The sequence below is a fragment of the Panulirus ornatus genome, chromosome 73 (assembly GCF_036320965.1).
Source record: "Panulirus ornatus isolate Po-2019 chromosome 73, ASM3632096v1, whole genome shotgun sequence".
NCBI lineage: Eukaryota > Metazoa > Arthropoda > Malacostraca > Decapoda > Palinuridae > Panulirus > Panulirus ornatus.
Genome location: NC_092296.1, coordinates 3,571,298 through 3,588,112, shown reverse-complemented (window position 1 = coordinate 3,588,112; position 16,815 = coordinate 3,571,298). Strand labels below are relative to the sequence as shown.

At 37.3% G+C, this 16,815-nt stretch overlaps 1 protein-coding gene across 1 annotated transcript; it reads left to right on the top strand.

The window, feature by feature from the left end:
- Window positions 1–514: 514 nt before the first annotated feature.
- Window positions 515–3,605, top strand: LOC139748332 (uncharacterized). The gene is made up of 2 exons (XM_071661391.1): window positions 515–793; window positions 2,976–3,605. Exon 2 carries the CDS (start codon window positions 2,998–3,000, stop codon window positions 3,469–3,471), a length of 474 nt encoding a protein of 157 aa, XP_071517492.1. The 5' UTR covers window positions 515–793; window positions 2,976–2,997; the 3' UTR covers window positions 3,472–3,605.
- The last annotated feature ends 13,210 nt before the right edge of the window (window positions 3,606–16,815 follow it).

Below are 16,815 nucleotides of genomic sequence, written 5' to 3'. Positions count from 1 at the left end.
ATCAAGTTCGTGAAGTCAGCCATGATAGCCTCACATGGGAGTGGGGTCAGTAGCCTTCAAACACGAGTAAATAAAGAAAACAATGGCTTATATAATAGTAAAGCTATTTCTCTCGTTAAAAATTTCAACACTCATGTTTTCTCGTAAACAAAAGTGTTGAATGAGAATGGGAAATGGTGTCAAAGGAGACAAGTTACTCCTACTGAATTCACAGTACAAAACAGCAAAACATAAATCAGAAGATGAGTGACGAAATTTAACAAAAGATAAGAGTGACGAAGAAATTTGAACAATACATAACAATATGTTACACGTGTATACTCTAAATCTCTATAAATCTGAAATTATCTAATTGGAGCAATTATCATGCCCCTAATTTATTATACATATAAAGAGAAAAATATCATAGATTCTTAAATCAATATTCAATAAATTATCATATTATTATTAACCGACTATTGTACAATAATGTGAATATAGATAGGATAAAAACATTTATACTAATGATCTCTCAATATTATTTGCCATCTCGTTCAGTTGTCTTCCCTGTTGTGCTTGTGGGTTGGGATTTCGTCCAACAAAAATTCTTCTAATATGCTTTTCCCAAAGGCCGTACCCGGCATTTTTCAAGAAGGCCATGATATTTTTGGAGCTCTGGAAGAAAGTGAGGTGTAATTGTGTGTGAGTAAAGAAAGAAATCCGCCACATGATTCTGCTGGTGTGTGGTGGAGGTAGGCCGACGTACCTGTCATCCTCTCAGATGTGAAATGTGATTCTCCCCTTATTGATTATCGTAAGTTACAAAGTAATTATTATGAATTATTGTAGATGACAGATGTATCTAAAGATTTGATTGGTAATTATCTACCATTCTTTCGCCACTTTGTTTCAGGTGTAATCAACTAAATTGTATAGTAGAAAAACTAGCATTCGTGGAGAGGAATAGTGGTATATATTCCTATGTGCAAAATCAGGATTTCAGATTTCTTATCACACTTTTCATTGTCCAGCAGGAGGCTTTTTGGAAATATGAAATTATTTTTTTTTCTAATTTCTGACGAGAATTATTGGAATCTCGATGGTTGCACAAATTTTCATCATCATGGTAATGGATTATTCCATAGTATAGTCAGGCAAAGTGGAGAGTGTTTTGATGTACATGGAGAATTGGGTTAAACCCCACTACACCACAGTGTAGTCTGCCTTAGTATAACCCAGCTGAGTGGTCCTTGAACTTAACCCTCCCTCTCCAATGCAAATGGCTGAGTATGTAGTTGATGGACATTACCTTATTCACTTTGGAGTATGATTTATTTTGGTAAAAGTCTGTTTAGCTTTTCATTCCTATTACTTTTGAATATTGAGTAATTTTTTTTTAGACAGTACAATAACAATGGAGTATTATTGTATATATATATCATTGACTGATGTTGAATAAGGTGATAGAGGTACTGTGTATCATGGAAAATGTAGGGTTGATTTTAGTGAAAGTAGGTAGAATGCTTGTAAAAGATCAAGATATAATCTATGAAAACCCCACCCAATCTCCTTGTGTGTTTAAGATTTTCTTTGATTAGTAATGTAGTTGAAACATGCCAGTCACAGCTGTGATATAGCACTGTCTAAATGGAGCCAGGTGTCAACAAACAGACTACATTGAGAGGCGATGTGATCCCCAGCAACAGACAAAGCTTATGGTATATTTCTGCTTTCATTTCTGGATCTAGGTTAGGTTAGGTAAGATTTTGATAGATTGTTTTGATATTTTGCTAGTGCATTAGCTACATCTGCATTCATTTACCCCACATTTTCCCTGGTTTACATAAGTCTTAATGACACATAATATCATTCAATGAAATATGGTGCTCCAAATGTGTCCTATAACTGATACTGTATTCTTTAAGCACTACATTAGCTTTACATAACAGAATCATTCAACAGCCAAAGCTGATAGTGATGAGGAGCTTACACGATGAAATATCTTTATTCTATTTGGCTGGGATAGGATACCGTATTTAAGCTGAAATTAGAAAACTGATATAGATAAGAATAAATAGGGTTAGAAGTAAGAAAGAGATCATTTATACAGAGAAGAAAGTAGGCAGTAGGACAGAACAGCAACGAACACCACTGCTGATAGGGATGGAAGTCACTTCTGTAATGGATCACCCAGAGAAGAAGCTCTGCATTATGGAACAGTGAAGCAGAAAAATACACACAGAAAAAGAGGAGTTTAGAAAGCAGAGATTTATGTCACACCTTGTCGAGGACTGTAACAAAAGTTTCCCAGCTTATGAAAGCTATACTGATGATTAGAAGGAAGTTTATGAAAGTCCTCAAAATGGTGAATTGAGATAAGGTTGATATACACTTTTGAAATAGTAGTCAAAGCTATGTGATGATTGAAGCATTAGAGTACGTGTGTGAAAGATTATCTTTGTTTGTTGTATAGTAGGGAGTTTTTACACTCATGGTACCTTGTGTAGCATTAGAGTGCGTGTGAAAGATTATGTTCATGTGTGGTATGAGTAGGGAGTTTTTACACTCATGGTACCCTATTTATAAAAACCTTCCTTTGCTGCTGTTTACCCAATATAGTGTATATCTTAGATAGCCAATGTTTAATTTATGACCTTATTAATCCAACTGACTGCTTTCTTGTTTTTGAAAGCTGTGAATAGCTAATCTATAGGTGGTGATTATTGAGAATAACAGATGCATGCTATGTTGGATCTGTTGATTTTCTTTTTTGAAGCCCAGCTGCCTTGAATGGATGAGATTGTCTTGAGTGGAAATTTTTGTATAAACACAAAATATAATTTTAGTGTCTCTTTTGCTCCCATGATTCTTGGGCATGTATGATTTGCACTGTATCTTGTCTTATTTGTCATTGAGAATGTAATCATTTAGGGAAAAAAGTGCTGGTACATCATTTGAATTCATTCACATTTATGTCATCTTGTTTTTTATTTCAGATTGTTTGGTGATAACTAAGGCATGATGAAACGAGGCAGAGAACAAATACCAGAGGAGGAGCCCCTCTCCAAGCGTATTAACAATCTTCATCTGGATGGTTCGTCTCATATGCTAAATGGTTCACCCTCAAATTTAGCATCACCAAGCACCTTACATAACTTACCAACTAGCTCCCAACTCATTGAAAATAATGGAAATTCCATTCATGAGAGGTTAACAGGTATATCAATTGTGCCTATGACAAATGGTCTTGCAAATGAAACATCAGGCCCTAATGTTAATGGAGTAGGTCATGGCAATGCAGGAAGTGTTAGTGATTTAGAGAGGATAAATGAGCTCATAGCTCAAAGGGACTTGCCTGAGTCACTTAGTGTAGTGTATCCCAGTTTAAACCCTACCGACAATGATCATTACTTTAGTTTCAATAAGTTACTACATGATTTGCATATTGAAAAGTTAAAAAGACTGGGTAAAGTTCCTCATGGAAATTTATAGTGGAAATAGCACATGTCTTATTATTTTGATTTAGGTTAAGAGTAGAGCAGTAACTGCCATTTCATATTTTATCAAGGTTACCCCATTTGTGATTTTAATGCAGATATGTGGTAGTGAAGGATATTTTTATGTGATTAGTTTGTAACTGGACTTGAGTAATGTAACAGCTTTTGACATCTGTGTTAAAATACAGAAAAGTTGTGTTGCTGTTTTGAGTTCAGTTGATTTTATGATTTTTCTTACCAACTTTATTTCCATGCACTTTAGAGAATCTCATAATGCCTATTGAAAATAATTTTTGATATATATATATATATATATATATATATATATATATATATATATTTTCTTTTCTTTCTTTTAAACTATTCGCCATTTCCCGCATTAGCGAGGTAGCATTAAGAACAGAGGACTGGGCCTTTGACTGGCCCAATTCTCTGTTCCTTCTTTTGGAAAATTAAAAAAAAACGAGAGGGGAGGATTTCCAGCCCCCCGCTCCCTCCCCTTTTAGTCGCCTTCTACGACACGCAGGGAATACGTGGGAAGTATTCTTAATCCCCTATCCCCAGGGATAATATATATATATATATATATATATATATATATATATATATATATATATATATATCGCTACCTCACTAATGCGGGAAATGGTGAATAGTATGAAAAAAAAAAAATATATATATATATATATATATATATATATATATATATATATATATATATATATATATATATATATTCTATTTATTTATTTTGCTTTGTCGCTGTCTCCCGTGTTAGCGAGGTAGCGCTAATATATATATATATATATATATATATATATATATATATATATATATATATATATATATATATATTGGAAAGGATCACAATTTTGCTCGTGATCAAGATATTCCTATGAGTCCATGGGGAAAATGAAACACGAAAAGTTCCCAGGTGCACTTTCGTGTAATAATCACATCATCAGGGGAGACACAAGAGAGAAATATAACAGGCAGTTGATATACATCGAAGAGACGAAGCTAGGACACCATTTTGGACAATCACATGTTTACCAAATGGCATCCTAGCTTCGTCTCTTCGATGTATATCAACTGACTGTTATATTTCTCTCTTGTGTCTCCCCTGATGATGTGATTATTACATGAAAGTGCACTTGGGAACTTTTCGTGTTTCATTTTCCCCGTGGACTCATAGGAATATATATATATATATATATATATATATATATATATATATATATATATATATATATATATATAAAATCTTGTTGCAAGCAATGGTAAAAACTTTGTTTTGTGAATAATTGAACTAGAACATTTATTTTTGTGCTGGTCTAACCGTCTTTTTCATATCTTGAGAGTGTTTATTGCAGTGCAGGAAAGCATGTGATAAACATTTTACATATAAAGAGTTTTGAGATGATACAGATTTTGATGAAGTGACTTCCACTAGTGACATTAATATTAACTGTAAGAATGAATTGCTCGCTCAATATCAGTTCTAATATTGTTAAATGATGTTAGAGTTTTTTCTCATCTTTCTTTAATTCTTAGTGCTTTGGCAGTTTATTCATCTAGACAGATCTTGTTAGTGCATATTATCTAATTTGCTGCTTAGTTTTGCTCTGGACATACTCTTTAGCAGGATGTGATGCCTAAACCCTTTTACTCACATCTGTTTTTAGGTTTATATACTTATAAGAAGTTAACGCTTCCTGTTTCATTGCTTTTTATATCCATTCCCAGTCTGTGCTGAGTGACAAGAGCTGTGCCAATGTAAAGAAATATTTTAAGGGTTCTAAGATACACCATTGTAATCACATAAAAAGTGTAACACTTGCTCCAAAATTCTCATACATAAACTTAATCAGCATACATTCTAGCAAAGAGAAAGGTTTGAAAGATGGTTCTCTGGTTACTTTATTGTATGTATCCATATGTGCTTTCCTGCATTTTTATTTGGCTGATGAATGAGTAACATCATTTTCATATCCTTGATTTTAATTATATCTGTGAACAGTTGTACTTTTTTCCTAAATGCAAAGAATGTTGATTCTAAGTTAATCATTCTTTGATTCACACATGACCAGAGTTTTGAATTGAGTTACCATCATAGCATTTCTTCTGGTTTCAGATACTCTTGAATAAAAAGGTTTAATGTGTGATGGTTTTGGATATATGAAAATGTATAGAATGAACTCATAGATTTGGTAAGTTAGTGGTTAATGGCTGCTGCTAAGTGAATAGATGCATTGCAGAGAAACTTTATTACTTGGGAAGTGAAGGTAGAAATTATATTTTTTGCAAGTGATCCCTAAATTACCTTCAACTATAATACAATTAATTGAAGTTGATATGAGTATTGCCAGCTTATGATGCTCATGATGGATGAATTGTGTTTCTCAGTAGATAATTTAAAATTGTTCACTTTGTGCTTGAAGCCAATTCATGGGGTGAAACACATTTTCTCCATTCTATTAAAACACTGCTTTACACCCTCTTGGTATCTTTACCTAAAATACTGTCAGCTCAGTCTTTCCATTTCCTTTTCTCTGAGCTTCATCTCCTTGTATCTTCAGCTATGTTTTCAGTGTTTTTCCTCAATTTTGCATAAGCTGTATATTCTGGATAACCTTACCATCTATAAGGGGCTTTCATACATACATCTTTCTGATGATTTCATATCAGTTATCTTACCAACATCTTCATATATTGCTCCTTCTCACATAATTTTACTGTGTTCTCAAAAAGTTATTAATTTTTATCATGTTTATCTGTCAGATACAGTAGTTTCCTCTTTCTGTTTACAGGGACAAATAAGCCTGTTTGTACATAAAGGTTAGAGCAGTTACCCCATTATTATGCTTCATACTACACTTGGCTTCTCTCATTTACCAAAGCACTTACAGCAGCTCCATTCCTTTTTCTCTGCACTGTTATATTCTCATCCTCTGCTATGTCATTGCCATTTTTTTTAGTTGCAACCAAATACCTAATAATCTTCAAAATTCCCATTTTTTCTTCTTTCAGAGTGGAACTTTTCTCTTAAACATGCAAAGCATTAGTATATGTAAATTCATATTTATCATTATCATTATACACATGTCAACAAAGCTTCTTGCCAGTCTGTCCTAGAGAGTACTGTATCTCATCCTTCGTTGGAGTTTCTGGACCCTGCCCTATGTTTCATGTATACCAGTTTTACGTTGCAGGTTGATACCAGAACAGGTTTGATTACTTACTTTACTTTCCTGTCCCAGGAACCCCTTCTGTAGGGCTTCTGCAGCATAAAGGAAGCTGGCCATGTCCACTGTCTCTACATCAAGAGGTGTGGTGATGTTGTGTGTCTGTTTTTTTGGGTTGAGTGCAGGACAGTTCAGGAGTAAGGGTTCTGCATCTACAGGATGAAAGTTACATGTAAGTCATGGTGGGTCCTATGATTTGTTTAATCTGTGTTTGTAGTATCAAGTGGTGTCCAGATCAGAGATGAGAAAGTGTTATTCATACATTCCTGGGGATTTAGTTTCAGATGGGTGTATGTCTGCTAGAGTATAACTTGAGACTGGGTTGGGAGTTTTTTTTTTTTCTTTTTTTTTTTAGTGTTTGTTGATTTATTACTATGTGTATGTGTTTAGTTAGTGTCATGGATGTTAAGGAAGAGGGGAATCTTATGTACAGGTTGCCAGAGTGTGAAGTAGGGATTGATATTTTGTTTATACTAAAGGGTTATGGTGTAGATTGTGTAGGAGTAGGGGTCCTGGCTGCTGCAAAAAAAATTTGGTGCTCAGCAGATTGAGATGAGAGGTTTGATTAATCAAATTATACAATAAACTTGGTATGATTTATGAAGAAAGTCTGAAAAATGATTATTTCTGAATGTAGGCTATGAAGCTTAGCTGTAGGTGCTAAGTGCTAGTTTCAGTGCATTATAAATGAAGGCTGTAGAGTGGATGTATGCAATTGAAGCTGTTGATCATTTGTCTAATATGCTACCTCACTTAGGTGAGAGAAACAATTACTTAAATGAAAAACTTTATTGTGGTCTTTATTAGTGTGATGTTGTCCAGAGATCATAAATGAACAGTATGGTCTTGGACACTGCATGATATACAGTGAAATTGTGTATTTGGAATTTCACTCTTTGAAAAGAAGAATGAAACTTGTGAAATATGATTTCCAGTATCATTTCCCAAGTACTGTTAAGTTTCAATGCTACATACTGATATGCTTAGTTATGACAATCATCAACTAGAGTACTATTCCATTGCTTCAGTTGTCTTGCCGTATCTAGTTTAGTGTGTTTTTTATGTGCAGAGTTGATTGCCATTTACTTGTGTCTCTGTTTAATATTAAACTTTTATCTATTTCTACTCTCTTTTATACAGCTTCCTTTTTCCTTCAGATCACCTGCCTTTGTCTTGGTAGGAGTTGATAATTTCCACGTGCTTTTCTCACCTTATCACATCCTCTACTATCATTATCTTTCTGTCCAATTAATTCTTTGTACATTCTGATTTTAGGAATCAGCACTCTTTGCTATTTTATTTCCATGAGCAGTTTCCACACCAACAAGCTTACATGTTTTCATTGTTGTCTACAACACATATGTTGAATTTCTCAATGGTTTCCATTGTGGACTAATTCTATGTCAACTGTATATAGCAGCATAGTAACATCCGAAATGCATATTTCAGTCCAGGAATGGAAGTAACCTCGTACATCTGCACCCAACCTCCATCTTCCAGAATACATCATTCTTGAATCATTATCTTAAGAGAGTTACTCATTCCACCACTAGTAACATGGTGTATTGTCATTATAACTTCACTGCCATTAGTAGGTAAAACCAGATACAATGTATTTTGAAGTCTTGAAACATTATTATTTGGCTGTACGGAATTTACTGCCATATATCTCTTGGTCAGTCAGAGCTACTTTTACTTTTTTTTTGTGAAGTGACTTTTAGATGAAGTCTTATTGAATGCATTATTTTTTTCAGTGGATGATTTTTGCTTGTAATTTAACACCCCAGAACTTGGGCCCTTGAGTACTTGTCATGCTGATACAAAGGCTAGTACTTGAATGATGTCTCATACCTACAATGATATTTTATTGCTCTTATTCTTGTAATGAAGTTTCCAGTTTTATTGTTATATTTGTTGCAGTTCTTTCATTACTGTTATAGTACTGCTTACTCTTTCCAAATTACAAGAACCAGTAATATTATGATGTAAGAGTGTCTTCCAACCCTCTTTCCATAATTACAGGTTCTCAATTTGTTTAATTTTTAAGTAGTACTGTTTATTACCCATTAACCGTGTTTTTATTTTTTTATTACGTTTATAATGCAATGGTAACTTTGTGCAGGATTTGATAATGAATGAAAGTTTGTCCCCCCTGTCATGATGATCTTGTATAAGTGTCCTGATTCTTGTCATCTTTTGTAAGAAAAGTTTAAACTTGAAAATATTTTGTATAATGAGATTAAATGGTCCACTCCTTACCACAAATGAGATATTAAAGATGTTTTGCGTCCAAGTAATTAATTCAATGTTTTTTTGTATTTTCCTATAATGAGGTTATTGTGATTTAGAACTACTTTGGAGGACCGTACTGTAATAGTATTAATTCAATGTTTATTTATTTTTTTTTTGTATTTTCCTATAATGAGATTATTGTGATTTAGAACTACTCTGGAGGACCGTACTGTAATAGTATCCCAATCCTTTGCCAGCTTGTGATATTTGGGCTGTTGACCCCAGTTCTGAAGATTTTTATTTCTCAAAATATGCATGTGAAGTAAGATAGCTCTCCTTGTGCTGGATCCACCCCATGGAATGGGAATGGAGTTGAAAATGAAAAGGGTAATAATGAAGTACATTGATCATAGAATAATGATACTACTATTACAGTTCTGTATGGAAACTGAAATTGGTGGTAAAAATATTAATGAAAATAAAAATAGTAATATATGGTGTAAGAATATATGGTGTGGGAGGCAAGTTGTTAGAAGCAGTGAAAAGCTTTTATCGAGGATGTAAGGCATGTGTACGTGTAGGAAGAGAGGAAAGTGATTGGTTCTCAATGAATGTAGGTTTGTGGCTGGGGTGTGTGATGTCTCCATGGCTGTTTAATTTGTTTATGGATGGGGTTGTTAGGGAGGTGAATGCAAGAGTTTTGGAAAGAGGGGCAAGTATTGAAGTCTGTTGTGGATGAGAGAGCTTGGGAAGTGAGTCAGTTGTTGTTCGCTGATGATACAGCGCTGGTGGCTGATTCATGTGAGAAACTGCAGAAGCTGGTGACTGAGTTTGGTAAAGTGTGTGAAAGAAGAAAGTTAAGAGTAAATGTGAATAAGAGCAAGGTTATTAGGTACAGTAGGGTTGAGGGTCAAGTCAATTGGGAAGTAAGTTTGAATGGAGAAAAACTGGAGGAAGTAAAGTGTTTTAGATATCTGGGAGTGGATCTGGCAGCAGATGGAACCATGGAAGCGGAAGTGGATCATAGGGTGGGGGAGGGGGCGAAAATCCTGGGAGCCTTGAAGAATGTGTGGAAGTCGAGAACATTATCTCGGAAAGCAAAAATGGGTATGTTTGAAGGAATAGTGGTTCCAACAATGTTGTATGGTTGCGAGGCGTGGGCTATGGATAGAGTTGTGCGCAGGAGGATGGATGTGCTGGAAATGAGATGTTTGAGGACAATGTGTGGTGTGAGGTGGTTTGATCGAGTAAGTAACTTACGTAAGGGTAAGAGAGATGTGTGGAAATAAAAAGAGCGTGGTTAAGAGAGCAGAAGAGGGTGTTTTGAAATGGTTTGGGCACATGGAGAGAATGAGTGAGGAAAGGTTGACCAAGAGGATATATGTGTCGGAGGTGGAGGGAACGAGGAGAAGTGGGAGACCAAATTGGAGGTGGAAAGATGGAGTGAGAAAGATTTTGTGTGATCGGGGCCTGAACATGCAGGAGGGTGAAAAGAGGGCAAGGAATAGAGTGAATTGGATCGATGTGGTATACCGGGGTTGACGTGCTGTCAGTGGATTGAATCAAGGCATGTGAAGCGTCTGGGGTAAACCATGGAAAGCTGTGTAGGTATGTATATTTTGCGTGTGTGGACGTATGTATATACATGTGTATGGGGGTGGGTTGGGCCATTTCTTCGTCTGTTTCCTTGTGCTACCTCGCAAACGCGAGAGACAGCGACAAAGCAAAAAAAAAAAAAAAAATAGTAATGATAATAGTAACAGTAATTATCATAATGATGAAAACTATAATAATGATAACACCTTTCATATGTGTTCAGTATTTCCCACCTTGCTCTTTCATACAAATAATGTACTGTACAACACAAATGATATGATATTCATGGTGCTGAATTTTCTTGAATTGTGTGCTTGATGTTAGAGTTGTGTCATGGTGCTTGGAAGTTGATTTTGAAGTCATTTGCATCTGTGGTCTGTGGGTGATGGGTCATGTAGAAAGAGATTGGAGGGTTGAAGAAAAAACTGCTCCTTACGGGACTCTGTTGTAGTATTTGAGGATTTTGGAGATGAAGTCATGTGAATGATTCTGGCATGTTAGCCAGCTTTGAAGTTGTCTTTCTCTTTTTTTTCTTCTAGATATAATCTTTTATTTGCAGATATGTCAGTGAATGGTTCTGGATGCTTTGTTGATATTTATTACTGCTAGAACTGCGTGGTAGGTTATGGTTGGTTGAGGTTAGCATGCAGTGCAGTAGTAGAAGCTGTGCTGTATGGGTGGGAGTAGAATAATGATGATAGTAGTGATATAGGGTGATAGGAGAATTGCATAATTTGGAGGATTTCTGGATGGGTACTATGTTGGCAAGTTTCCATGTTTTGGGGATTTTTTTTTTTTTTTTTTTTTTTGGTCTCCCGCGTTTGCGAGGTAGCGCAAGGAAACAGACGGAAGAAATGGCCCAACCCACCCCCATACACATGTATATACATACGTCCACACACGCAAATATACATACCTACACAGCTTTCCATGGTTTACCCCAGACGCTTCACATGCCCTGATTCAACCCACTGACAGCACGTCAACCCCGGTATACCACATCGATCCAATTCACTCTATTCCTTGCCCTCCTTTCACCCTCCTGCATGTTCAGGCCCCGATCACACAAAATCTTTTTCACTCCATCTTTCCACCTCCAATTTGGTCTCCCACTTCTCCTCGTTCCCTCCACCTCCGACACATATATCCTCTTGGTCAATCTTTCCTCACTCATTCTCTCCATGTGCCCAAACCATTTCAAAACACCCTCTTCTACTCTCTCAACCACGCTCTTTTTATTTCCACACATCTCTCTTACCCTTACGTTACTTACTCGATCAAACCACCTCACACCACACATTGTCCTCAAACATCTCATTTCCAGCACATCCATCCTCCTGCGCACAACTCTATCCATAGCCCATGCCTCGCAACCATACAACATTGTTGGAACCACTATTCCTTCAAACATACCCATTTTTGGTTTCCGAGATAATGTTCTCGACTTCCACACATTCTTCAAGGCTCCCAGAATTTTCGCCCCCTCCCCCACCCTATGATCCACTTCCGCTTCCATGGTTCCATCCACTGCCAGATCCACTCCCAGATATCTAAAACACTTTACTTCCTCCAGTTTTTCTCCATTCAAACTTACCTCCCAATTGACTTGACCCTCAACCCTACTGTACCTAATAACCTTGCTCTTATTCACATTTACTCTGAACTTTCTTCTTTCACACACTTTACCAAACTCAGTCACCAGCTTCTGCAGTTTCTCACATGAATCAGCCACCAGCGCTGTATCATCAGCAAACAACAACTGACTCACTTCCCAAGCTCTCTCATCCCCAACAGACTTCATACTTGCCCCTCTTTCCAAAACTCTTGCATTCACCTCCCTAACAACCCCATCCATAAACAAATTAAAAAACCATGGAGACATCACACACCCCTGCCGCAAACCTACATTCACTGAGAACCAATCACTTTCCTCTCTTCCTACACGTACACATGCCTTACATCCTCGATAAAAACTTTTCACTGCTTCTAACAACTTGCCTCCCACACCATATATTCTTAATACCTTCCACAGAGCATCTCTATCAACTCTATCATATGCCTTCTTCAGATCCATAAATGCTACATACAAATCCATTTGCTTTTCTAAGTATTTCTCACATACATTCTTCAAAGCAAACACCTGATGCACACATCCTCTACCACTTCTGAAACCACACTGCTCTTCCCCAATCTGATGCTCTGTACATGCCTTCACCCTCTCAATCAATACCCTCCCATATAATTTACCAGGAATACTCAACAAACTTATACCTCTGTAATTTGAGCACTCACTCTTATCCCCTTTGCCTTTGTACAATGGCACTATGCACGCATTCCGCCAATCCTCAGGCAGAATTTTATAGGGGATTTTTATAGGGGTTAATTTGTCTCTGATGCCTGTTCCAACTGGAACTCCCTCAAAGAGGTGGCCACAGCAACAGTCTCTGTAATGAAAGAACTCCATTGCTGCTTCTTAGCCTCACCCTTAACAGGGCAGAGGCCAATTCTAGCAGTGTCTGCAGAGGCTCCTACCGAATGTTCTTAATGACTATATCTGTCTAATGCTCCAACCTACTACTTCCAAATGTTTCTACCCATTGCTCCTACCTACTACTTCTACCATTTTTCAAAAGGCAGGGTTAGCACTTAGTGCTCACTGCAGGAAAATCTAGTTATGAAGAATGAGCTGCATGATTTGTGTTGTCAAGTGTTACATATAACAAGGAGAGATTATGTGTTTGTGGACAGAATACCAGTAATCCACATGTTCGTGAGGTAGAAAGAAAAGACGGCTACCTGGGTCAGAGGAGTGCAACTCGACAACCCAGGCAGGTAGTACTGGTAATGTAACTCCCTAGTCATTGGCACCCTACCAACTACCTCCTACTAGGAGGGGTTAAGATGTTTGTAAATGCTTGGATTGCAACTGAGCTGCTGTATTTCAAGTGGAAGTATCATATGTTGTTAGGGGATGTTGCAGGGGAATTCCTCAGGATTTTGTGTTGTCAGTGGAAGGAAAAAGTGGGTGACTTGTCTGGGTGAATTTTGTTTAGTTTTATGATCATCCTGTTAAGTTTGTGGGTGATTAAGTGATGTTTCACGAGTGTTTGTGTGTTCTTTGAAAGATTGAACTTCGTTGGTTTGGGTTACAAGTTCTTTATGTGTGTATGCTTGGGAGGTGTGAATTATATATTTTGAATGCCAGAGTTTGCTGTGTGTTTCAGTAAAGAAATTAATGATGGTGTTATTTAGAGTTTGGATTTGTTGTATGGTTTCTGTTAGTGATTTTTTTTAATTTTTGAGAAGTCTGGGTGACATTGCTTTCTCTGTTCAGTGTTTTAAGTCTTTTGTTGACCTAATAAATGATACTGTTGAAATGGGAGATGGCATAGTAGGATGGGAAAAGATGTATACATTTCATTTTGCTGGTTTTGAGGCTCTTCTGCCCGCACAGTCTCAGAGAAAACTGATCCTTCAGACTGTGGCTTACAAGCATTCATACCACAATCTTATGGATCAATAACACCTCGTAGTAGCTTGCTCAGAAAGTCATTATTATTATTATTATATAACCCAGGACCTCTTTTGCAGAGGATACTGCAGCTTCAAAAGCTGCACTACCATCAGTAGCAGGGAAAGGTTGGATTTCATTGGAATGAAAAGTTCTTTGATCAGACTGAACTCACTTTCACCAACTGACGATGATACTGCCTCAACAAAGGTGATGTTTGTTTCAAAGTAACCACAAGCAGCAGAATCCAACAACACTGGTCAGCGAGATCTTAAAAGTTCCTTAGTAGGTGGTACACATTTCTGATAGCTACAAGTAGTGAGCTGCCCTTTTTCAGGCTCCAGTTGCTTAGTCGTTTATAATTGTACTAATAGCACATTTTCATGGGTTGTCACTTTACCATGTATACTGTTTGTAATACCAGTAGGGAATTATTTTCAATAACATTGAATATCATGTGTCAATTATATATCTCTTCTTTTGCAATCCAGAGTAGACTTAGTGCTTTCAACTATTCCCATTAGTTTTCATGACTGGTAGCCATTGTAGGCTGTGAAGTAGTTTATTTTATTCATAATAACCTCTGGACCAGTTTGTGAAAGTCCTGGTGTTATTTAGGACCTTTCCAACAGGCCTCTGAACCCCAAGCCTGTGCTTCTTGTAGTTGTAGGGAAATGTATCATCAGCAAACACTAACTGGCTCACTTCCCAAGTCCCCTAATCCCTAACAGACTGCTTACTCACCATCTCTCAAATACTTTCTCATATACATCCCTCACCACCCCATCCATTAACAAGTTAAACAGCCATGGTGATATCACTCACCCCTGCCACAGACCAACCTTCATTTGGAATCACTCACTTTCCTGTCTTCCCACTTGTATTCAAGCCTTCCACCCTTGATATACACTTCTCACAGCTTCTGAAAGCTTTCCTCCCACACCAGTTACCCTCGACTTTCCAAATGGCATCTTTATCGATCCTATGTCATGCTTTCCTCAGATCCATAAGTGCCACAAACAAGTTCTGTTCCTCTTTAAGAATTTTTAACACACATGCTTTAAAGCAAACACCTGATCCACACATCCTCTACCACTTCTGAAACTACATTGTTCCACTTCAGTTTGATGCTCTGTGCATGCCTTCACCCTCTTGTACAACTTATCAGGTACACTCTACAAACTTATACCTTTGTAGTTTGAAATCAGTATACATGCATTCTGCTAACACCTGATCCATACATCCTCTACCACTTCTGAAACCACTTTGTTTCTCTTCAGTCTGATACTCTGTACATGCCTTTACCCTCTCATACAACTTACCAGGTACACTCTAAAACTTACACCTTTGTAATTTGAAATCTTACCTTTATCCCCCTTGCCTTTATACAGTGGTATTATACAGCCATTCTGCTAATCCTAAGGCACCTTGCCATGATCTATACATGCTTTGATAACCTAGGTAACCAATCAATGTCATCCCCATTCTCTTAAATTCAACTGCAACACCACTCACTCCAGCTGTCTTGCCACGTTTTATTTTCTTAAGGCTTTCACCACAGCTTCTCTTGTCACTAAACCATTTTCTATTTGTTTGCATTTTCAAGGTAATGCCAAAATGATGCCTTTTTCTCTTCCTGGCATTACCTTGCAAATGTGGGAAACATCAAAGCTGCAAATTGGAGGTGGACGGGAGTGAAAAAAATTTTGAGTGATCGGGGCCAGAACATGCAGAAAGGTGAGAGGCATGCAAGGAACAGAGCGAATGGAACAAAGTGGTATACCAAGGTCGATGTTCTGATAGTAGACTGAATCAGGGTATGTGAAACATATGGGGTAAACCATGGAAAGGTCTGTGGGGCCTGGATGTGGAGTTGTGGTTTTGGTACATTACACATGACAGCTAGAGACCGAATGTGAATGAATGTGGCTTTTTTGTCCATTTTCCTGGCACTGCCTCCCTGAAGCAGGGGGTGGCAATGCCTTTTCCTGTGGGGCAGGATGGCTATGGGAGTGGATGAAGGCAAGTATGAATTTGTGCTACATGTGTATACTTGTATATGGCTGTGTATGTATGTATATGTATGGTCGTGTATATGAGTAGATGGGTCTTCGTGTTTCCAGGCACTACCTCGCTGATGTGGGAAACAGCGATCAAGTATGAATAAATATATATGTATGTATCTTGCTTGAGCCAGGTACCCAGTATATCGATCATCTACTAGGAAAGGATGAATTGTGAGGGAGACAGTGGACTGGCTGTCATATTGAGGAATTGAACACATGTTGACTCAACCCTTGGGTAGCCTATGGATGTGATAAGAGGGTCAGCCATGCTAACCACACCACCATTTCAAAAACGATCCATATCACTGGGTTGTAATGTACTTCTGGCACTCTGTTCACAAACATACAATCTCTCCTTGTCATACATAAAACTTTACAATATTTTAAATAGCACAACTCATTCCTTTTAACAAGATTTCCATGCTGTGAGTACTATGTGATAGCCCTACCTTCTGGTAAAACGGTAATAGGTAGAACCATTAAGGCAAGAGCAGTAGGTAGAAGTTGATAGGAACATTAGGCAGGAGTATTTACATAGTAGTAGTAAGTCGGAACATTAGTTAGGAGTCTGTAAACACTGCCCGTTATGAGTAAGGCACTAAAGGCTAAGAAGCATCACTGGAGTTAATTAGTTATGGAGACACTAATTGTTGTGGCCACTCTCTTGAGGAAGCTCCATTTGGGAGCAG